Here is a 25,128-nt window from a genome sequence, read left to right on the forward strand (position 1 = left end):
CAGGGGTGGCCCCAGGACTCCCCGAGCTGAGACCCACGTCTTTGGGGGCCCCACACGCCCTGCTGCCTGCACGTGGCGCCTCACCTCCCTTGTGTGCACAGGGCCCCAGGGTCATGAAGTACCCCCCAGCCAGCTCGCAGCATCTGGTGGGCCCCCCATCCTGGCCCAGGTTCCCAGCAGGGCGTTTGGGCCGCTGGGGACTTCTTGGGCATCCCCCAGCCGGAAGGAGTCTCTGGTTCCAGGTGACCCACAGCTCAGCCAGCTGTGACTGCCACTGGCCAAGGGGCTCTGTCCAGGGATGTGTTCCTGACACTGACCCCTTGAGGACCCCAGCCCATGGCCGCACAGATGGAAAGGGAGAGGCCACCACCAGTGAGATTTCTTCGCCCACTGGACATGCCCTCCTGTCCCAGACTGGGCCAGACAGCAGCCCGCTCTGGGCATGACGCTGCCCAGCTCATGGGCACCATCACTGGGCGATGCCCTGTGCCTGAGCATCGCCCTAGCTCTGAGATCTGGTTACCTTTCTTCCTTGCCTTCTCTCCTTTGACACTGTGGGTGGCATCGAACCCAGCGGGACAGAGAGTATGAATGATCCGTGGCCACAAAGGGGTTAGCAATGTCCCTTCCAGCCACTCCCAGCAGACTCAGCATCTCCCAGGTATATCAGCCCAAATAATCAAGGACAGACCAAGAAAAGTGGGGGGCTAATATCCTGAAGCTAGGAAAATAGAAAATTCCCCCACAAAAAAATCCAACAAACTACAAAGAGATCAAACGGCCTTGCAGAAGCCAATGAAAATGAACCCCAGTCATTTCAAACGAGTTCACCAACTTGCCACCAAGTGCCTGCTGAAAGGAAGCAGGTGTTAGAAATGCAGAATGATGTGCTTGAGGGCTGATGGGAAACTCAACTCAACTTTGATCCTTCTCAGCCTGAGTCCTCTGTGTCCTCGGCGCCTCCCTCTGCCCTGAAGCGATGCTTCTCTTGCAAAGAGCGAACCGTCTACGAGACCCTCTAAGCATCTCACACTCACAGCTCACTCCTGCTAAGAATAAAGGCAAACCTAACATACACCATTTTTATTCAGTCACTTGAACAACCCTTTAGAAAAGGTCATCAATTCAAAATACTCTACCTAAGAAAATTAAGCTAAAGATGGGCAGGTTCTGTCTCCATGCAGGTGACAAAGAGCTAAGAGGACTCAAGGGTTGAGGCCCTTGGTTTCCCATTCTTTTTTATCTCATGGGACAGCTCAGCAGGCTTTGACCACAGACAGTAACTTCAGGAAGACTCGGGAGGCAGCCCAGTGACTGTCTCGCATTAGATGAGTAGAATGGAAAAGCATTCAGAACATGCAAATATATGAACCGGTCGGGGAGGGGGACTGCTCGCCCAATAATCCCTCATGTCTGGGCTTCCAGTCATCTATGATCCTTTCTGAAACACAGGTTTGGGACTACTGTTATTTTTACTTACAGATGAAGACACACAGGCTTATTAGAAAGGCTGGGTACCTTGCCCCAGGGTACACAGTGGTTAAAGCCTGGTGGCTCAGGACACAGATTCCAGTTTCTTACAATGAAATGAAGAGTTCTTTCCATTGTACCACTGCCTGTCTACCTGGAACTGAATCTCTGCAAAAAATAATTGTCTCACTAATCAGACCCCAATTCATTTCTCAGGGACCAGTTTGCTTCAAAGATGCTACCTCTCTGTTCATCCTTCAGGAATTATGTCAGATGGCATGCATTTAGACATTGGTGTGTTTAGTTTCTGAAAAAGGATCACGATTATATTAATCTATTGAATAGCAGCCATGTGGAAAGACTACTTATAAATAAGTTCTATTTGTGCTTGACTTTTTAACCAAAGCATCTTACAACCAGGAGATCCTGAAATAACACAGGCTACTCAGAGAAAGGTAAAAAAGACATATAATTTAAATGCTGGAAAACAAATCATATGACCCACGAATCCTTTTCCTTTAGCTTCTTAGAGATGCAAGCTCTTAAAAGCAAACCATGTGAGAAACTCAAAAGGTTAAGCTAAATGGGTGAGCAGGTATTAAATATTAAATGCAAGTTAAGATCATGCCGGGTACCAAAACCTAATCATCAGTGCATGGCCCTTTTTCTACCCTGAAAAACTAAACAGGACACAATACAAACCAAAGCGATTACATTGCAGAGTACAACACACAGTTGTCAAGGCTCTATGTCTCCAGATTCTCAAAGCTCGCTGTTCTACCAAAACAACGCCTACAAACTGCAAAAATAATCACTGCCAAAGCTGCCCTAGGTGATTACATAAAATTATTCTAAAAAGCTGAAAAAGATTACTTAATCATGAACAACGAAAGTAATAACGCTGCTTACCTTGTAGAAAACAGGTTTCACTCTTGTGGGTTTTCTTTCACAGCGTTAAGCCCAATACAAGTATGCATGATGCTCCAAGAAAATTTGACAAAGCCTAAAATTATTTACTGTCTTCAAATCATCCTTCTCTCTTCTCAAACATCTTTTACAGAGCAAATATTCAAAATTCCCCTAGTTCTTTCTGATATCTTTATATTTCAAAAAGACAGGACCATTATTTCAGACATCCATTTAGAGACCTATGCAACCCTGGAAAGAGAGAGGACAAATTGATAATGCCACCAAATACCGACTATCTGAGGATTCTCTTAACCTGAGCTATAAAGAGTGCTTGGAGAGTACTGCCAGGATCCTTCTGGAAAGAAAGGCTTAAAAAAAAAAAAAAGAAAGAAAGGCTTATCTTCTCTGCCTAACTGCCTTGAAACATTTCAGAGGAAAAATCAACTTTCAAGACAGAGAAAAGAAAACCATGCACCACGCACGCCTGCGTTTGGATCCGGAACCCACATCCCTGAGAATCAGATCCCTCGGTTTACTTACATGCTGTACTTAGACAGGAAAAGTTCGGAGAAATCTGCTCCCTCTGGGAGCAACGATTCCATCTACAGTTGGCCGTTGGGAAGTGAGTATGACAAGCGTTCTCTCTCTCTCTCATCCCCAGACGGAGGGGAAAAAAAAAAAATCCCAAACTGCTCTTTCAAGTCACATTCACAAGGGCATCCTAGCGCCACCAAGCTCTTCCTCCAAGGCAGCCCGGGGGATGGGGGTGGCTGTGGATTTCCACCTCACGCCCTGAGCCCGCCGGCTCTGGAAAGGTGCCAGGTCAGGACACGTAGGGAGATGGTAGAACCACCACCCACCAGTGCTGCATCTGCCCAGCCAGCTCAGAGGCAGCAAACCACACCAGCAGCCCTTCTGTGGGGACCGCTTTACACACCTCAAGTTCCCAGAACAAACCAGAAACTCCTTCAACCCCCTCACCCCCAAAGAAACTGTTTATTCCTTTCAAACTCCAAACTGTTATAATAGTGCGAGCTAATTGCTAACAATACTGGGGGGTGGGGGGGAGGCCCCCACACAGGGGAGGGTGACGGGGCACACAAAGGGCCGTGACAGTAATAGGCACCCTTGAGGAGAAAGAAGGCAATCAATTATAACCCATTTGCAGAAATTGTGGGGCTGTCAAAAGCCCCACATACAGCTGTGCTTCATCAAGCCAGGCTGCGTTTGATTTTCAAGGGAAATTATTCCTTATTCTCAAATCTAGTATACGGTGAGTAAAATACCCCCAACAGCCCAGGTTCCACCAGGGTCTTATCTGTACAGAAGTGAATGACCCCCGAGAGGGCTAATGGGCCAGTGTGGGAAGCCCAGGAAACAAGAGGATCTCCCCTCTGGGGAGTGACCACCTCCTGTGGGCACCAGGGGACATTGCCAGGGCCATCACACACTGGGCACGCATCATCGAACTCCCAGATCACCATTTGAAAAACAGACAAGCATTGCTGTTGGATGTAACCCACTGTTTCCTAGGTGGCTAAAAATAACAGAAATTTTATTTTTTAATTCTTCAGTTCAAAACTTCCTTTTCACTACCATCCATTGCAGTGATCACTTCTGATGATCACAGATTCTTCTTTGCCAAGGAACAAAGAATATGTAAACTCAGTAGCTGCAATGCATTTGCTAGAACGTTTTAAAAATGTACTGACATCCATTATTATCGGTAGATATCTTCAGATTTGAAAAAGATGAGATGATAACTGCTCTAGACTTGAGAGGAATTTGACAGCAAGTTAACATGCTAATATTCTTTTTTAATATTTCTTTCTTCTGTATTCCTTGGCATTCCTTCGCTTTATCCTTTAAACATTTTAGCAATGAAAATGAGCTCAGAGGGCTCCAATTTCAAGCTGAACTGCATCTTTCACTCCTCTTCTAAATTTCTGATGCCCCAATGTTCATTTTATAAACCTTTGCTTAGTTATGATAAGTACTGTTAAGTAATAGGAATGGAAATAGCCTCAACATGGTAACTTTCTGCAGATTTATTTGACTGAATCTTAACATAAAACTTGGAAAAGCATTTCCTTCTTAAGAACTGTAACATGGAACTCAAACAGATTATAGCAGAGAGGAAACCATTATCCCTAATGGCATCAATGACTCTCCCCCACCCCCAGGCTGCCACACTGTGCCAGTGCCCCCAGGCACACGATCTTAAGAGAGCCTAGCTTCTGGAGGGTTTCCTTAGCATTTGCCTTGTTTAAAAAATTTAAGAGAGATTTCCCCAGAGGTACAATGGATGAGAATCTTTCTGCCAACGCAGGGGACACAGGTTGGATCCCTGGTCTGGGAAGATTCTACATGCCATGGAAAAACAGCCCCTGTGCTGCAACTATTTAAGCCCATGTGCCTAGAGCCCCAGCTCCGCAACGAGAAGCCACGGCAAGGAGAAGCCCAGGCACCACAATAAAGAATAGTCCCTACTTGCCACAACTAGAGAAAGCCCACATGCAGCAACCAAGACACAGCACAACCAAGTATAACAACCAAGACACAGCACAACCAAGTGTAAATTAATTTTTCCTTAAATTTAAGACAATGCAAGCCAAACACATCCATTTGATGCTCTAGGATTCACTGCTTCATACATACACATGCATGATGAATTTGAGCTATAACACTGGGTTCCCAAAAGTAAATAACCAACCAGAGTTGGAACAGAGCAGAAAGACTAAAAATGCCTATGACTTCAGTTTAGTAAAAGAAATTGCCTCCTGGGTATAACCAGACCAGTGAAAGCAGTTTAGGAATTGGTTTGCATGAGGAATTGGGAAGAAAGAGAAGGGAGATTTTGGAGGAAGTGGATAGGGAATGGGGTAGGAAGAGGAATTCAGGGGGTGAGAAAGAAAAACAGGGAAGAGAGGTAAGGACCAGGTGCCAGCAGCCACCAGAATCGGCCCTGAAGCTGGCAAGCTCTAACCCCATCCTCCCCCCGCCCCACTACGAAGGCCACCAGTCACCCGAGGCTGTGCCACTGGCCATGACGAAGGGACCAGCTCCTGGTAGCATTAGTTTAAACCCAACCGGGGCATGGCTAGGCTGTACATTTTATTCAAATGGCTGTGATGGTTTATATTTCCTCCATTCTTGCTTTGTATTTAAGATGAAACTGAGAGAGAAAAAACATGAATAATCTCAAAGTCAGTTAAAACTGGACTCTGTACTAAAAGACATCATGTCAGACAGACCACTCCTGAAAGGAGAGCTGACTGCTGCTGCTGCTAAGTCGCTTCAGTCGTGTCCGACTGTGCGACCCCATAGACGGCAGCCCACGAGGCTCCCCCGTCCCTGGGATTCTCCAGGCAAGAACACTGGAGTGGGTTGCCATCTCCTTCTCCAATGCATGAAAGTGAAAAGTGCAAGTGAAGTCGCTCAGTCGTGTCTGACTCTTCGAGACCCCATGGACTGCAGCCCACTGGGATCCTCTGTCCATGGGATTTTCCAGGCAAGAGTGCTGGAGTGGGTTGTCATTGCCTTCTCCAGAGAGCTAAGAACCGTTAAAAACGCAGGAAAGGAATGTGACAAGCATTGGTGAGGATGTGGAGAAATGGGAGCCATCGTACATTGCTGGTGGGAATAGGAAACGGGTGCAGAGTGGTCTAAGCACAACAGTCGGACTGCTCCGCAGAAAGCTAAACAGATAATTACCACATGACCCAGCAATTCCACTCCGAGTGGCACACCCGAAAGAAGTGAGAACAAGCTCTGAAACAGATATTTGTATGGTAGTGTCACTGAAGCGTCACTCACAACAGCCTAATGGCGATCCAATCAGCAGATGAGTGGATAAACAAAATGTAGTGTATACATACAATGGAATACTAATTGGCCATAAAAGGAGTAACGTTCTGATACAGGCTACCACACAGAGGAACCTCAGAAACATTATGCAGAAACAAAAGGACAAATATTAAATGACCACACTTCTATGTGGTAACCAGAACAGGCAAATGAGAAAGTATAATAGGGGTTACCATGGGATCAGTGGGTGGTATCAATAGGCAGTTATTGTCTAACAGGTACAGGGTTTCTACCTGGCAGGAGGAAAAAGATCTGGAAATGGTGATGGCTTACACAACACCGTGAATGCACTTAATGCCACTGACATACACTTCAAAATGGCTATGACCGGAAACCGTCATATGTTTTGTGTATTTTACCACAACAAAAAGACAACATCCTTAAAATAACCTTCAGCAAAATAAAAGTAGTAAAGGAAAATTTTAGTAACTTCATGTGACCTTCAGAATACCTGAACACAGATTCTCCTTGTCAAACCACCCTCATGTATGAATGGCCACATTTGCCCTGCTCTTCAGTGGCATGTCAGAGGTCACACAGGAGGTCAGGCCCGAGTCAAGGGTTCCTACTAGAACTTCACTTTCAATAAAGAAGGAAACTATTTTCTTAAAAAAAAAAAAAAAAAAAGTGTGTTGGCCATTGGACCTAGGGGTAGGATAACTCCATCTTTTTTCCCCCCACTCAGGTGCAGGCAGGAATTAACACCTGCCTGCTATGTCCTTCTTTAAGATTTGGGACAGTCTTACCCTGAATGTCTGCTCCTTCTTCTCCCTGTGGGAAACCTGATCCAGTGTGCCATCAGTCTGACTCCTTTTCAGGCCAGTTGTGACATCGGGGACGTTGCTGAAATCTGCATGAAAAGTGACAAAAACATAGGTGAGTTTGGCCATCTGCTCAGAATGGTAGTGACTAGCTTAAAGGCTCAGATAGACAAAGAGAGCAAAGGAAAAAATTAAAACCTAGAAGGCAGGACATCATGGTCCTCAGTGATACAGTAGTTAGCATATGCACAGCTGGGCTTCTGAAATAGACCTGGGCCCTGGCTAATGGAAGCAGCAACATCTGACTGTTTGGTCAAAGAAGGCCAATGACCAATCAAAACAATAACTTAAATGCCTGGCTGATTTTGTCAAACTTGATTGTTGTGCAAACTTCACTAAGTACTTTATATAAAGTGTTGCTCACTTCCCTTTATTTTTGGCTAAGTGATGGTAAAGGATAACTGGGCAAACCAGGGATGTAGCACCATAGATTCTTATTACAACCCACAACCTGCTCATTTGCAAGCATAATTGTTCTTTTTCTGGCATCAACCACAATTGCAATGTAAACCGAAAGTCCCAAGAGAAACAGCAAATCTTGTTAACTTCCAGAGTCAGGGTTAAGAAATAATATAAAAGGTTGGGTTAAGAAATGATATAAAAGGTTAAGCAGAGTATGTGGTTTTCCAATCTGCACTTATACATGTACACTATTTTCAACAGTTGTTTCCAGGGGCTCTCAAATTAAACTCAAGAAAGATGAAACGACCAGCTTCTATCAAAACCACACATAGGTTTTCATTCTAATTTTTGTATTTAGTAGATTTTTCCCTCAAGTAGGCAAAACCACATGGTTTCCGATTCTAGTTAACTATAACAAGCCATCACACTCATACCTGTCTGAGTTGATCTAGGCATAAAAGACAGGGACAGACACTGGCAAACCATCCAGCATGTGGGGGGCAAGGACAGTGGGCTCTAGTAGACTTTTAGAAGCTATGGGAGCCCTAGGAGGTTGATGGAACTCATGGATGGAAATGCTGGTCCGTGATCCAGGCTGATATTACCAATCACTACACAAGAAGAGACCTAAAGAAAATGTCTTAATGGTCTACAGAATTCTAGAGCTCTTATTTCTTCTTCCTTTTACTTCTTCCAACACCCCGACCCCACCCAGAAAAGGACCACATTGTCTAAGCCACACTTCATTGTTGTTGGCTGTACAGTAAGTTAGCCCCATAATGCAGTGCTGATCACAAAAGCATGAGCCATCCCCGAGCAAATTTTAGGAAGCAACAACAGATGGGAATACCAAACTCACCTCTCCAGGCCCCTAACACCACACCAGAGAACAGTCCACTCACCAACAGGCTGACCACGTGAGAAGCAAGGTCAGACTCGAGACCAAAAGTGATGAACCACTAGCCCTCTACCACTGAGGCTGCTACATGCACCTCTGTGTAAGGAAGACCAACCAACAGAAAACAGGCCACATTCCTCTGTATTCAGCACAAATGCACCTCTCCATCCATGCATTCAACACGCACTTTCTGAGAACAGGCTCTTTTCCAGGCACTGTGCAAGGTGCTGGATATACAAAGATGATGAGACACAGTCCCTGCTCTCAGGATGTGCTTCTGATGCTGGAGGAGGGGTAGACAGAAACATAAGCACAGCAAACTACCAGAGATGACGTGAGAAGAAGCCACACGGGGCCGAGTAGGGCCACTCTGGGAGGAAGTTAATTCTCCCTGGGGCCCTAACAGCGTTCAGAGCAAAGCAGACACTTCAGCCAAGTCTTAAGAGGGGGATAGTGGGGGGCAGGGAGGGGAAGGTAGTCCAAGGGTAGAGGAATTGAATGGAAGGCAGGACTTGGGCAGAAAAACAGGCCAGAAGTCACAGCAGCAGAGAGGGAACGAGGAAGAAGGATCCAAATGAATGCAGAATAGCATGAACACACGGAAGTCAACTGAACAGAGAGTCTGTGCAAGTCAACTCCACGGGTCTCCTCTTCGCCACCTATTTCATGAAAGGATATGCAGACAAGGAAGGCATGAAGGCAGAGTGTGGCTTTCATGTCTCAGGTGACAGGGTGGCTGGGCACAGGATGGGGCAGGAGTGGGCAACCCAAGATTGGCTTTGCCAGAGCTGAATCTGAGATGCACGTGGACCATCCAGTGCCTCACACCCAGGTGTCTGGTAGTGCAAGAAAGGTCTACACAGGAATGTGGCTTTGGAGCCATCATCATGCACTTGGCTGTGAGACCACAGGGATGGATGGCGCTCCCTGGGGACAATGTGCAGAGTGGGACAAGAACAGGACCAAGGAGAGAACCCTGGAACCACCAAGGCAGTGTGCACAGGGGAGGAGAACTCTTTCTTTAGAGAGAAGTCACAGAGAAGTACAAGGGAATCAAGAGCAATGTCACAGACGCCATGAGATAAAAATGTACATTACCTAGGCAACAGAGTCAAATTTGCTTTATGTCTGCCTTTATCTTAAAAATAAAAAGCTCCAATATTTCCAAAGAGTTGTATTAAATACAGGACACACAATCAATGCATTTATCCATGATGACGATTTCTACAGCACCTACTCTGTGTCAGGTATGCACTAAGTTCTGGGGACACAAAGATGAAGGTGACCTCAAGTCCCCTGAAGATCTCAGAGACATCATGGCCACAAGGAGCCTTGGAGCCCCGAGGCGCCAGATGGATGCTGGAGAAAATAACACCCATGATGTCAAAGGCGGGTGCCAAGTTTGAGTTCTGAGTCATCTCTTCAACATATTCACAAAATTTTGGAACTTAGATGCTAGAAACTCCCAGAACCACCTTTTATTTCTTACAAAGGCAAAGTGCTTACCCACTAACAGAACATATTTCATGCCCTTCCTCTCCAAACCCAGCCCATCCCAGGACAAAAGGCTTTACTATGAATCAGAGGTGCCGCTTAATTGCATGGAGCCCCTGGGTGCAGCTGGCATCCTCTCTGAGGCAAGACCTGGACAGGAAGGATCATAGGATCCAGTTCTCACCAAGGCTGGACCCTGGGATCCCAGAGGAGGACACAGGTCTGCCAAGACAGGAAGTCTCGGAGCTGTTCCGCTGCCCAAATTGCAAGAGGGTGACTGGTATCTGGATCCACAGAATCTCTGGGGTGACTGACTCCTTCTCCAGCCCCCCGACAATGAGCCAGCTCTGTCCTGGAGGTGACGAAGCACGAGGAAGCCCAGCTTGACAGTGTCCTCCACCTTGGATCTGGGTCCAGGAGCCTCCTATTTCAACTGAACCTGGGTCCCTGTCTGTTAAAAAAAAAAAAAAAAAAAAAAAGGCAGCATGCCCTTGGTATTCTGACTAGAGGAGAAATGAGAACAAAGTAAGTTCTGGAAGAAGAACAGACTGGCTAAAAAGAAGTGTAGGCCGGTACAATTCAAACGCTGATTTACAAAGTGGTTTTAAACAGGCACCGTGCTGACATCCTGTCCTGGGTGCCAAACGCCTATGTATAGCCCCACTTACACTCTGCCCACGGCCTGAGCACCAGCTGCTAAAGTGAGTAAATATATCCTTCCCCTCCCAGCCAAAAATGGGCTCCCCACCTTGGGAGAGCCTCCGTACGGTCCTGCCCCCTTGACACTGTGTTGGACCACTGGATCCCTGTCACAGAACCCCAGGCACGTGCTTCCTGCCCACCCCAGGCTCTGCCGCTGCAGAACAGATGTTCAGACGCACTGCAGAAGAGTCCTTAGCCAATGTGGTTGTAAATAATGAAAGATAACCAAGTTGCAAACTTAAGTCAAGACATTTATTTATAACCAGTAAATACACTCTTTTGTTTTTCTCACCTTATTCCCTGTGGAAATTAATAATTTGGGGTGAGGCCTAGCAATTCAAAATATCTAACATCTGGTGCTGGAGAAGCCTCTTGAGAGTCCCTTGGACAGCAAGATCAAACCAGTCATTTCTAAAGGAAATCAACCCTGACTATTCATTGGAAGGACTGATGCTGAAGCTCCAATATTTTGGCCACCTGATGAGAAGGAGCCGACCCATTGGAAAAGACCCTGATGCTGGGAAAGATTGAAGGCAGGAGGAGAAGCGGACAAGAGAGGATGAGATGGTTGGATGGCATGACTGACTGAATGGATGTGAGTTTGTGCAAATTCGGGGAGACACTGAAGGACAGAGAAGCTTGGCATGCTGCAGTCCATGGGGTCACAAAGAGTCAGACATGACTTAGTGACTAAACAACAACATCTAATTGGCTGACATGAGCTTCTGCTCAACGGTGAGCAGAGATGTCTCAAGTCTTAGGATCCATTCCTCCGTGTGTACCACGAGTTCCATTTATTCATTCCCTGGTCAGATGGGCACTGCACGTCCGTGGGGCACCAGGCCCTATGTCAGGTGTGGCACACGAGCCCAGCCTCAGACACCTCTCTCTTAAAAACACACATTTTTAGAGAGTAATGACATCCTGGGCAGGCTATACCAGGAGTTGACTGTCCCCTGCTTTCTTGCACTCTCTATCGTGTCTGTGGGGGACTGAGGGAAACATGGGACTTCAGGTATGAGACCCCTGGAAACTCAGTATCTTCCAGTTCTGAGCATCAGTACAGACCCCACAGGTAACACAGTCAGCCAAGTAACTGGCAACCCCAAACTCTTTACAATAAAGGGCAAAAACCTGTGTTCAATAACATCCTGGGTACCTACTTCAAATCAGAAACGTTAGGGCTTCCCTGGTGGCTCAATGGTGAAGAGTCCAGCTGCCGATGCAGGAGACAGGGGTTTGATCCCTGGTCCAGGAAGACTCCACATGCTGTAGAGCAACTAAGCTTGTGCATCACAACTACTGAGCCTCTGTTCTGGAGTCCGAGAACCGCAACCACTGAGCCCACGTGCCGCAACTACTCTAGTCTGAACGCTCCCGAGCCTGTGCTCCGCAGCAAGAGGAGACACAGCCGTGAGCAGCCCGTGCCCCACAACTGCAGAGTAGCCCCACTCGCTGCAACCAGAGAAGAGACTGTGCAGCAATGAAGACCCAGCACAGCCAAATACATACCTTATTTAAAAAAACAGAAACATTGGAATAAATGTTAAAGTTAAGGTCACTTCGCCCACTCGGCTTGTAATGTGAATTCCAAGTTTACGTTTCCATCACTTCCAAATCGAGTTGAACAGTTAATATGCAGGAGTGTGGGCTTGGCCATTCACTTCCCCTGGGCCCTTAAGAAACAATAAGCTATCCGGGTACTAACTCTGATGTGCACAAAGGGGACTCTCATGAAACGGGTGGCACCGGGGGCCAGGAGGAGGGCTTGGGGGTCTTGTGGGTGCGGGGGTCCCTGCCAATCTCTCCAGCTGCTTACTCCCTCCAGGAACCTTCACTCTGCTCAGCTGGCAACCAGGATGTCGGCTCATATGACTGATGCCTCCCCACCAGTCTGGTCTTGCCGGCTGCCTCCTCCTTACCCAACCAGGCAACAAGTTCCTCCCAGTCTCTGACACCCACCCAGGTGGCTGTCAGCAGCGCCCAGAGACACCCGGCGGCTCCCGGCTGTAGGAGAGTGGGCGAGGTGCTCTGCCCAGGCCTCAGCTGGTTCCCAGAAAAGAGAGATCCAGAAAGTCTGAGCAGGGCGCCTGCATTCTCAGGAACAGCAACTCTAAGAGGAATCGAGTTAAAAACTCAGTATTATATCAATCCCAAGGCCAGAAATAAACTCACATGAGAGGAGAACATTTGTTTTCCCCTGTTTAATACAATAAGACTTAAAAAAAAGAATTAATGGTAGTCATAGCATCAGGACAAGCTCTGCTTTGGTTTGTGGGCTGAGGAGTGATTTGAAGGAGATTGAAAGGATAAGCAATGAGAATGGGAATTATTTCTAAACTGTGCTTTTTGTGCTTGAAAGCATATTATATACTGATTCTCATTTCTCAAGCTCCAAAGCCCCCCTTTTGATAATACATACTTCTACTATATTGAAATAAAATTCTCTAACATAGGCTACGCCCACATCTAATTTCACAAAAAAATAATAAATGCCTTAACAGTAACATAAGAAGTAATTCCCTGGTGGCTCAGTGGTTAGGACTCTGTTGCCACTGCCCAAGTGTGTGGGTTCAATTCCTTGTCAGGGACTAAGATCCCAGAAGCTACTCAGCAAGGCCAATAACAACAACAAAGGAAATTCCCTGGTGGTCCAGTGGTTAAGAATCTTCCTTCCAATGCAGGGAATGCAGGTGCGATCCCTGCTTGGGGAACTAAGATCCCACGTGCGTGCGTGCATGCTAAGTCACTTTGGTTGCATCCAGCTCTTTGTGACCCCATGGACTGCAGCCCGCCAGGCTCCTCTATCCATGGGATTCTCCAGGCAAGAATACTAGAGTGGTTTGCCACGTCCTCCTCCAGGGGATCGTCCCGATCCAACAATGGAACTTGCGTCTCTTCTGTCTCCTGCATTGGCAAGTGCATTCTTTACTCCTAGCAACACCTGGGAAGCCCAAGGTCCCACATGCCATGGGGCAACTAAGCCCCCATGCCACCCAGTGAAATTAAAAAAAAACAAAAACATCCACCACAAGGGAAAAAAATTAATGGAAAGTAACATAATTTTGTTTAAATACATGTCTCAATATGTAAATGCTTGGACACAACCACTCTAGCAGCTGTGATGAAGCTGTGAGAAGCCTGCCCACAGAGATTCACAGGGAACGTCTCCACTTCATCAAAGACCAATGGCAGCATGTCTTGGTGGAGATTTAAATGCCTGTAGGGCACTACCAACTAGATTCCTCTAGCTGTGGCATGGGGCTTTAGTTGCCCCATGGCATGTGGGGCCTTGGGCTTCCTAGGCGGTGCTAGTGGTAAAGAACCCACTTGTCAATGCAGGAGATGTAAGAGACGGAGGTTCCATCCTTGGGTTGGGAAGATCCCCTGGAGGAGGGCATGGCAAACCGCTCCAGTATTCTTGCCGGGAGAATCCCATGGACCTGATTTTTCCAAGCGGGCAAAAACTCTTGACAAAGTTCTGAACAAAACAAAGGTCAAACTTCCCTTGATGTACTGAGGTGTTGCACTCCTAGAAAATTCAAAGTACCCACAGTACCCTACGGAGAAGGCAATGGCACCCCACTCCAGTACTCTTGCCTGGAAAATCCCATGGATGGAGGAGCCTGGAAGGCTGTAATCCATGGGGTCGCTGAAGGTCGGACATGACTGAGCAACTTCACTTTCATTTTTCACTTTCATGCACTGGAGAAGGAAATGTCAACCCACTCCAGTGTTCTTGCCTGGAGAATCCCAAGGATTCTCCCAAGGGGGAGCCTGGTGGGCTGCCGTCTATGGGGTCGCACAGAGTCAGACACGACTGAAGCGACTTAGCAGCAGCAGCACAGTACCCTATAGCCGTGGGGAAGAAATAATCTGTGTCCGTTTGTAAAATGGACCTGGTTCGTGTGGTTCTCACCATGTGAATGTCCAGGAGCTCGTCTCTGCAGAGGGAACGGCTGATCTGAACAGGCAGGACATCCTGTACCACAACCCCAAGCAGTAAAAAGCACCTTCCTCCAGTTCATATGAAAACCAAAAACAGACCCATACGCTTACAAAATATCACTGATGGGCAGCGCCTTGATGGCTGAGAACTGCCCTTGCCTCTCTCCATGCCTCGGACTTCAACTTCACCTCTGGGAGGGTCAGTGACATCAGAGAATACCACCTCTACCGAAAACCACACAGTCCACAGCCAGTGCAAAGGGAACGCTAGCTCCTCACTTTCTTAAGAAAGAGGACATACACGCACTAGAGCAATTTAAAGGACAGCACTCTGATAAATAATGTAGAATATTTAACTGGGATTTTCATCTTGGGATCAAAAATGTCTTGTTTGATTAATCATTAGCCCTTCGACTTGCTCTGAGTTGAAAACTACAGAACGATAATCTTCTATGAAGATGATGGAAAGAAAAATATCTAAAAAATAGTATCAAAGAAGTTACAAGTAAATAATAAATGGTTTAATCAAGTTTTCAACCACAGAATCTCCTGTGGCATGAAAGCTGTACATCCTTGACATTTAACAGTTTTATCTCTACATTCATCTCTCGGTATCAGAGGGGGGCCAGTTCTAGGACCCTCAGGGAAATCAAATTCGAGGATGTTCAAGTCCTTCACAGCACAGAATAGTTATTTTCCATCCATGGTTGATTAAATCAGAGGATTCAGAACTTACAAGTAAAGAGGGCCAACTGTAGTTACGTTCAGGCAACACAATTTGGTCTACAGCCACACCACCCATAATGTGCTCTATCTTGTCAGATATACAGCTTGTGTCAACTATATTCTTAATCTACTCAATTTATTCAGTTTCTCTATTCAGTTTCTCAGAATTTCTATTCTGTAATTTCATAAATGAACAGCTTATAAAGAATCAATGAATTTTACATCAAAAAGAATCTTAAAAAGTATCCAATTCCTTCATCTTATTTTCATCTTATCCCATATCTTGTTATTTAAAACACCATGAGTGCCTACCATTTTAGGAAAAGGTAAAGATTTTGGTAAATGAAGGCTGCCAGTAGAAGGAAACAGCATTTCGTAAATTCAAAATTACAATATTTTTTCAGTTCTCCAAGCTTCACCCACTATATAAAATTCTAAACTAACGTTTTCAACACACATTGAGCATCGACTTCATTTGCACAGAAAAGCTTAACGTCTCTCACTTTTTAATTTCAGCTTGCAGGCTTTGTATACCATTCATCATTTTTAATTAACTCAGATTTCCCTACATTTTGCTCATGCTTCTACTTAAAAATGCAATGGTTTGCGACATCTCTCATTAATGATATTGATGTGCACTGTCATTCGGGCAAATATTAATCGTCATCGATCAGTGAAAGACAATGAAATCAAACCATTTAAATAAAAAACAGAAGGACTATACAGTGAGAGAAAAAAATAGCTATATTTGTTGACTATATTCAAAGGCTAGTGAAGTCCTAACCTGCACCATTAACAAACAGATCACTATTACTTTATGTTCTTCTGACAAAGATAAAAAATAATCTACTTTTCAGAAGGTATCTGGGACTCTACATTTCTTTATTGTTATTATTCTTGTGTCAAGGAAATTCAAGGCAGCAGTTTGAATATCATCATTAAGCTTGTAGAGAAGGAAATTCTATCATAACAGAAATGCCATCCAGAAAAATGCAATTTCACAAATCTTCCAAGTGCACTTGACCTCAGGTCATTCCAATTGGTGACGTTCTTGACAATGCAAGGTCTCTGGTGATAAACAGAGAGAAGTAAATACTGGTACTAAATGTTTCTTAATAGCAGACTGCCATGATTTGATTCACTTATCTTGTGACAAATATTCTCAGCATCTGAAAGGACATTTAGAGGAACAGGACTGTGGCGGGTGTTTCCAAGGCAGGCATGTGCTGCAGGCCATGTCCATGTGCATTACAATGGGGTGGCTTCGGAGGCCTTCCTGGAGGAGGGGGAAGGAATGCAGGTGCGCCCATGCTCTGGTGCTCCAGGAGGCTATGGCTGGGGGAGAGGGAGGGGGGCCTTCCATGGCACATTATCCGGGTCCCTAATGGAAAGTACAAAGTCCATGGCAACAGGATCTTCAGCCAAAGTTTTTGTTCCACCAGAACCTGATCCCTGCAGAGCTGGGAGGACCACCCAGATGTCCCAGTTATATTCAGAGGCATGTAACAGACACTACATTTCTGATACTTAAAGAACTTTGATAAAGAAGTATGTAAGTTCAAAACCCTGAAAAGATATTTAGCTGGAATTCAAGACCCTGAGGACTTCCCCAGTGGTCCAGTGGTTAAGAAGTCACCTGCCAAGGCAGGTAACACAGGTCTGATCTCTAGTCTGGGGAGATTCCACATGCCATGGGGCAACAAAGCCCACATACCCTTCAACTACTGAAACCTCTGCGCCCAGAGCTTGTGCTCTGCCACAAGAGAAGCCACCGCAGTGAGAGGCCCGAGCAACTGGCGAGCAGCCCCCACTTGCTGTGACTAGAGAAAGCCCATGCGAAGCAGTGAAGACCCAGGGCAGCCATAAATAAATAATTTACAAACTTAAAGACCCTGAAGAAGAATCCTAACAACAAATTACTCACAAGTTTCTACTGGGGGATGCGCTGTAAGAAAAAGGAAACCTGAAGATCACCTCTTACTGTACGGTAGGATTAAAGAGGGTTTAAAAAGAGCATTATTCAGCCATAAAAAGGATGACTGCTTCATGCAACAACATAAAGCTAGAAAACATCATGCTAAACAAAAGGCAGACACAACAGGCTACATATTGTACAATTCCATTTCTGTGAAACAGCAGAATAGGCAAGTCCATGGAAACAGAAAGCAGAGAAGCAATTGTGGAGGGCTGGGAGGAGCAGAGAGGAGGGGAGACTGCTGATGGGCACAAGAGTTTCTTTTCTTTCCTTTTTATTTATTTATTTTTTGTGGTGATGAAAATGTTGTGAAATTAGATAGTGGTCACAGCTGCAGAACTCTGTCAATATACTAAAAACCGTTAGTCATTTGTACACTTTCAGAGCTGACTTTTATGGTATATGAATTATACTTAGCTTTTTTAAAAGGTAAAAATGTCAGTGCAGATTTTACAGGAGAGAAATTAGTTACAGGAAAACGCCACCATAAGTAGGCTTCAAAGAACCAAGTCACATGAAATATACACTTGCATTGCTACAAGGTGAATGAAAATCAGTGTGAATTATAGAAAGAGACAGGGGGAGAAATAGGAAGGAAGGAAGAAAAGTGTAAGAACAAAGATTAGTAAGATGATTACTAAACCATCGAGCTTTCCTTGCACTGAACAAGCCCCAAATGATCACAAGGCAGTTAATTCCTAATTGCAAGCCCAAGCCCCCAGATAAGAACCCAGATAAGGAGGCAAGGGCCGTTATCAATCCAGTTACATCTAAATTTGCTTTACTGCAGGATATATTATTATTGGGTTTTACTCCATGCGTGTTAATAGAGGAATATTTAAAAGGGGGGGGGGGGGGGGAAGTGGTTAAAATCCTGTTCCCCTACATGGAGGGGAAAAAAAACAAGAAGAAACAGTTCTCTCCCAAGGTCATTGATCGTGACCTTGCCCAAGTTACCAGCAACTTAATGTGTCTCTGTGCCTTGACTTACCCAGCTGTGAAAGTAAAAGGCTAATAACACGTCTCTGCTACATAGGGTGATGTAAGGGGTAATTAGTGCTCTTAAGGTTCTTGGTGATCTTTATATTCGAGACAGCCTGCTATTATGACGAAGCCTTAACAAACACCTTCTCTCCAGCAGTCAAGACCTGATTCTATTTAAAGACGTAATTTAATGAGATTTGTTGCAAAACCAAATGGAATGCTTGATCCATTACTTTGCTTTTTTCGCTTCATAAGCTTGTGTGATAAATGCACATTCCTATAATTGTTTAACTTGGTGCTTTAATCATATTAAATAACTGAATTTTTGAAAACGAAAAAATACTAAACTGTCTCATCCAATCCTTCACTTTTAGAGGCATTAGAAGATGAGGAATTAGAATAATATGCCCAAAGCCAAGCATTAGGGCTGGAGCTGCCCACCCCATGGGGACTGTGGTTCTTTATTTTTGTCTCTCTACCAGCGAACACAATGCTTGGCACATAAACACAATGCATCATCTTAGTGTTCTGCAGGTCAGGAAACTAAACTTGGTCACAGCAGGGCTGCATTCCACCAGCAGGTTTAAGGGGAGAGTGTTTCCAGGCCTTTTCCAGCTTCCAGAAGCCTCCTGCATTCCTCAGCTCACAAGCTTGCATCACTTCAACCTCTGCTGATGTCCTCACATCTCTACTTCTGACTCTCCACCTGCTCTGTTACAAAGACCCTGTGATGACTTCAGACCCATCCAAACAATCCAGGATAATCCCCCCATCTCCAGACCCTTAATTGAATCACACCTCTGAAGTCCCTTTTGCCAGGTAAGCTCCTTTTGCCCTATTCACAGAATCCGGAGGTAGACATTCCAAGGGGGCCTATTATTCTGTCTATCCCAACATGTATGAAGTAAAAACCAAGAAGAAAATTACCCCACCATGTCCCCCAACATTTAAGAGTCTCCAGGCCAGGATGAGAAAGACACAAGGGACAGTGATTACTTTGGGAGAGAAACTGGGTGGCCAAGGACACGGTGGGAGAAATTTCTCTTACTTGTTTAACTAACATCTACATGCCCATGTCTACATGACATGGCCAGGCACAGTCTCGTTGTTTCCAGCTATTAGTTCACCAAGCCCATAAAAATAGACTAGACTATTTTACCATTGTTAAAAACTCAGCATAGACAGCATAAGTGACTTGCACAACCAAATCCATCCAGTTAATAAATGGGTAAGCCTGGAGTCAAGGCTTGAGCCCAGGTTGTCTGGCTACTTGCTCTTAACTACCATTTCTAAACAGCTTAGAGGGACTCACCTATCACAATTTCTTTTTATCCTGCTGGAATTTCACACCATGCCCATATATATATTAAAGATCTGAAAAACTAAAGATATAGCCATGACAGAGCTGTCTCTAGAAGTGAGAGCTAAAAACGAGATGTCCATACTTGGTTCTTCCTGGGTCCAATTCCTTCCTAGGGAAGAATTAAGTCAGGAACATAATTCATTCGCAAAGAAGGGGAACAAAACTGGAAATGCAGACAAGCACCATTTGGCAATCAGTACTTGTAACATCCACAGGAAGGGTCAGACCTTTTTTTCCCCTCGTGTGTAACCGGCTATATAATGTTTCCTCTTTCTGATAACAGCTAACAGCTTCACAGAACTGCTGCCTCAACAGAGACCTGGCTCACTCTACATGCACAGGTGACTGCATTTGATCCAGACATTCCAAAGTCTCAAATGGCTATTTTAAAAGTGACGTATCTAACAGAAATTACATGCCCTGTTCTTTAGAGAAATTCTGTAGATTTAACCTGAAAAATGAATTTACATACCATGTTAGGAGAGAGAAAATAGGACTGGTTCTACTCAAAATGCTGGCAAATTTAATTTACCAGCTTCTCCCTCAGCTCCAACATTGCCTCATCCTCAGGGCTACAGGCACCTCCTCACCCCCAGCTGTCCTGATGCCAGGCTAGTCAAGCCTCTAAAGGGGATCTGCAAGGACCACACCATTAGTGGACATAGCCTTACAGTGCTGAGGAGTACTTTGCTTTTATAGGAACCAACAGTAATTCACTTGTTCTTTCTTTCCCCCCAAAACATTTATTTGAGTCTGTATTTTACAAGGGACTTCTGATCATTAAAAACAACACTGTGCGAGCCAAAGGAATGAAGTTCTAAGAGTGAAATAATAAAGCCAATATGCAGAAGGTAAGAGTATCTACTCTGGAAGGATTTCAAGCCACACTTTGGTGCTCCTTAAGTGACCAGACAAATGCTCTGTATTTTCTGTAAGGCAGGGAAAAGTAAGGCCAATACTTGCTCCTTTCTCCACTTACTTGCCATGATATATTTGTTATAAATTCCAGGAATTCAGGGTTTTATACAATCTGGTCGCAATAGACTTTACAATGTTATTTCCCATTCGCACAGAGCCAGGTGGCCTCTGCTCTGGGCTGTGTCCCAGGCCACACACTCTATGGAATGCCCTCCCAGCTCCCACCACACACCTCCCAGTCCACAAAATGCCCATCTGACCCATCTGAGTTTGGCACTCAGACCACTCACCTTCCTCCAGTCCTCACACCTCTCTCTTTGGACTCCATTGCTCAAAATTAACAGAAGATCAGTGTTTGGAATTCTACCTCTGAACTGGACCTCTAAGTCTCTTCATTGAAAAGCTTTTTTTTTTTTTTTTTTTAAACATGAACTATTATCTAAAAGTATTGTACTTTTCCTACTCAACTATAAGCGCCTTGAGGGTAGAAAATAATGTCTGACTCATTGTTATATACCTGCAATGTTTTACGTTATTGTTTATTTGTTAAATAAACAAATGAATAAACGAATGAATGGATATGGGAAAATGAAAACAAATTCCCCAACAACATTAGGCTTTACAAGGAGATTAGCACCCAAGGACCCTAGTTACTGCTAACAGAAAGCTACATTGCTCACTCCCGCTAATGAAACTGAAAACTGTCTTCAGCACCATTGGAAGAAACTATGAACTCGGAGACCAAAGTTCTCTGTGTCCTGGTAAAATCAGTACTTCCCACTCAGATTTTTAAGAAAATTTTTACATGCACCCACCATCTTTAGAAACTTGAGTATGTTCTGACATCTGGGGATCTGGGGTGTCAGCCAGACAGACTTGGTAATAGTATTTTCACACACAAGCAGGGCATTTTCTGAGCTCAATATTGTTAGTCATCCTAAACCAGTCTATGGAAGCCGAAATGCCCTCACTCTCATAAACAGGAAATAAGCGGGTTTGCCACATCAGAGCTGGCTCTATAATTCTTCCCCTGGTGGAAAGCTGTATAACGGATACATACGTTCCCAGGGGCAATTCATTCCAAAGAGCAAATTTGCATCTAAGTGGCTTCTGGTAGCTTGACAGTCTACACTACTTATATCACAATTTAAAAAGGGACTGATTCAAAGTGGGGTGGGGAATTAAAAAAAGAGCCTCAGGCTGCAATTAGCTTCATCATCCTGTGAGAAGCATTGGCTGGGTTGACATTATCTACATGGAAGGAGGAAAATAGGTCTTTTCTATTTTGTCTCCTGTTAAATATACCCCAACCCTAATGAGGCCAAATGAATAGCTGTTTATAGATGGAGAATACATGAATGCCACATCAAGTTCAATGTTTACATAAAGACTTTATTCAGGAAGTCTATGCCCAATGAGACACTCTTATAAGCTACTGAAATGTTTCAAAAGATGGCACACACTGGAAAAGGGACTTTTCAATATAAATCAGAAACAGCAATAACAGGAAGCCAGTATCAACAGGGCTAGCATGTCCGATGACTTCAATGGTGGCCTTGTTGGCTCAAAAATAACAGTGACTTATCTGGAGAATTCCAGCGGTAAAACTAATTCTCTGTATAAGAAGTCTTCCCAGATGATATTACTGCTCAAGTCAAAAACAGCCTCTAGACATTTCTTCTCTCTCTCCCTCTACTGTGGATAACTAGAACAAAAATTCAAACCCTTACAGGCAGGAATCAAATGGTCATTCAACCCTAAGGATACAAAGGAACTTAGTACTGAGCACCCAATACTTCTTGGGGTATCCCTGCCCGTTCCACTCTACACAGCATCATGGGAGTATCACAGCAAATCCAGTGACTGATGGAAGTTCTCTAGTTCTCAGTGTATCATTCCACTGATTGGGGACTGTCTCCCAAGGGTGGGCTGAGACCCAATAAGGGGAACTAACAAACCAGTCTGCTGCCTCCTGAGTGCGCTGAGGACTGGCTCGGGGCTGGGGGCATAGGATCCCCGAATGAGAGAATACCAACACACAGGTACAAGTGCAGTCATTTGTTGGGAACTTTATATACATTTATCTCATTTAATCCTCAAGACCTGGGCACAGAGGGGTTCAGGAAAGCGGGGGGGGGGGGGGGGGGAGGGGTCGTACTGCTCGGGAGCAGACCACATCCTTCAGGCCACTGGCCTTGGCAATGTGAGCAAGCCCTGGTACAGCCTGAAGGGTGCTCTCTGGCCACAGGACCCAGGAATTTGAACTTCCACAAGGTCTTCAAGTGAGTCTTAAACCCTGTGAAGTCTGAGAACCACTTCCCTAAACACTATGCACATCGTGAGTCTCAAGAAGGCCACCAGGATGCTTCTTTTCTAGAAAAGCATGAAACCTGAACAGAAACTCTATTATTTCCCAAGTTTCATGGGACAGTCTCATGTCTATATGCATGCTAAGTCACTTCAGTCGTGTCTGACCTTTGCAACCCTATGGACCGTAGCCCAGGCTCCTCTGTCTATGGGATTCTCCAGGCAGGAATACTGGACTGGGTTGCCATGCCCTCCTCCAAGGAAATATTCCCAACCCAGGGATCAAATCCATATCTTGTATGTGTCCTGCATTGCCAGCCAGGTTCTTTACCACTAGTGCCCACTTGGGAAGCCTATATATATATATAGTTTTTTATTTTTTTCCCCAGCTCAAACCTGATCAAGAGACTAAAGCTAAATTTAGTACATAGATTCTGGATACCTGAATCACACCTCAAGTAGACAGGAAGTTCTGAACTCACGTTGCTTACCCCAGGGCCTCCCATATTTCAAGTACCCACAAAGGTTCAGTGAATATTCAGCCCAGACAGTTAAAATATACCCAGAACAGTTGCTTAGGGAGACTTCTTCCTCCACTTTCTGATGTTCTTTCAGTTTCCATTAACAAAAACAAAGGCAGGTCTTCCCTTCCAGAGAGCCCGCTGTGTGGTTTTTATTAACAAGCAGAAGACCAGTTTCTTGGGGAAACAAAACAGTTTCCTTTGAGTGCCAGGCTGCCTCTGGCAACACTGGGAGCAAGCGAAATTTAGGGAAAGGCAGACTCTGAAATGACCACTCTTCAGTAACACTCAAAGTTGTATGAAAAATTGTTTTTCAAAATCATTTAAACTACTTTATGTGTGTAATTTAAAAACTTAAGCATAAAAAGTGGGACTACTGTTTCCTAATTCATCACCAAGGCAAGTCAGAGACAGCGAGCTCACGGCAGGGAAGGGGACGGGAGACCCCGTGTTCAGACTTCCTGCCTCCAAGGAGCCAGGCTGGAGGTGCAGAGACTCAGACTGGCTCAAGCTCATGGTGGCCCCATGGGCCAAGATAAGCCTCGTCCTCCAGATGAGGAATCCAGGTTCAGAGTCCTTATTTGAGCTCCCCCAGATGCAGAGCCCAAGCCAAGTTATGGGTACAGAAGTTTATCTAGAAGGTGATCCCAGGAAGCCCAAGCGAGGGACAGCGGCCAGCGAGAGGGCTGAAAGCATGTGAAAGGCGTGAGATGAGAAACCGACTGCCCTTGTATCTGGAAGAACTGTGGGGTGCACCCCAGAACCGTCTCAGCAGGGGACAGGGAGGCTGGGGTATCATCCACCGACATCCACCCCTCCCTGGCTGAGCGCTGCCCCCAAGGTCACATAATCTGTAAAGGGCAGGCCCAAACTCAAGCCCAGATGGGGTGGGACTCAAAGCCTGAGTGCCTGTCACCTAGCCACTCAGCCCAGCCCCACTGCACCCCCATCACCATCACCCCAACCCCATCACCCCCACCCCACCCCCATCACCATCACCCCCATGCCACCCCCATCAGCCCCACCCCACCCCATCATCCCCACCCACCACCCCACCCTCATTACCCCACCACAACCCCATCACCCCCACCCCACCCCCATCACCATCACCCCCACCTCACCCCCACCCCATCACCATCACCCCCACCCCACCCCCATCATTCCCACCCCACCCCCCCACCACCCCACCCCCATCATCAACCCCACCCCGATCACCACACCACCCCCACCTTACACTTCCACAAACACGACTTCTCATGTCAGGCTCAGCTAACAGGTTGCCTCTTTTTTCTCCTCTCTCTCCTCAATTTCTTCTCCCCCAACCTTCAAAACAGACAGGCTTCCCTTGGAGACATTCACTCACAGGCATTTAACTTTCTTCACAGGCTACACAGCTACTTCAAAAAAGACAATAAACCAAGGGGGAAGGGTGGTGGAGGAGGGATGGATTGGGAGCCTGGGATTAGCAGATGCCCCTACTACCATACATAGGATGGATAATCAACAAACAGCTCAGGGAGCTGTACTCAGCATCCTGTGATAAACCATAAAGGAAAAGAACATAAGAAAGAAGGTACGTATGTATATGACTGAGTCACTTTGCTGTACCCCTGAGGCCAACATGGTATTGTAAATCCACTGTAATTCAATTTAAAAAATCAGAAATTGATGGGGGGGGGGAGGATAAGAAGAGATATTTGCTGCAGCCGTGGGGGCACCTGTGGCAAGACCAGGGTGGACAAGCACTGCCACAGTCTGGACACTCATTGGAAGGACGGATGCTGAGGCAGAAGCTTCAGCACTGGGTACCTGATGTGACGAGC

At 45.5% G+C, this 25,128-nt stretch overlaps 1 protein-coding gene across 7 annotated transcripts in view; it reads right to left on the minus strand.

Annotated features, from left to right (window-relative positions):
• Positions 1-25,128, minus strand: part of TIAM2 (TIAM Rac1 associated GEF 2) — a 231,630-nt gene that overhangs the window by 39,083 nt on the left and 167,419 nt on the right. For 5 of the 7 annotated variants that reach the window (XM_044924057.2, XM_044924055.2, XM_044924054.2 and 2 more), the window contains 2 exons: positions 10,046-10,312; positions 6,993-7,096 (listed from right to left, as the gene is read on the minus strand). In XM_044924057.2, the coding sequence (XP_044779992.2) occupies positions 6,993-7,096; positions 10,046-10,312 (371 nt within the window). Of the gene's footprint in view, positions 1-2,919; positions 2,939-6,992; positions 7,097-10,045; positions 10,313-25,128 lie in introns of those variants that run through there. The other 2 variants (XM_044924058.2, XM_025294991.3) reach the window with 2 other exon arrangements.

Source organism: Bubalus bubalis, chromosome 10 (assembly GCF_019923935.1).
Source record: "Bubalus bubalis isolate 160015118507 breed Murrah chromosome 10, NDDB_SH_1, whole genome shotgun sequence".
Lineage (NCBI taxonomy): Eukaryota > Metazoa > Chordata > Mammalia > Artiodactyla > Bovidae > Bubalus > Bubalus bubalis.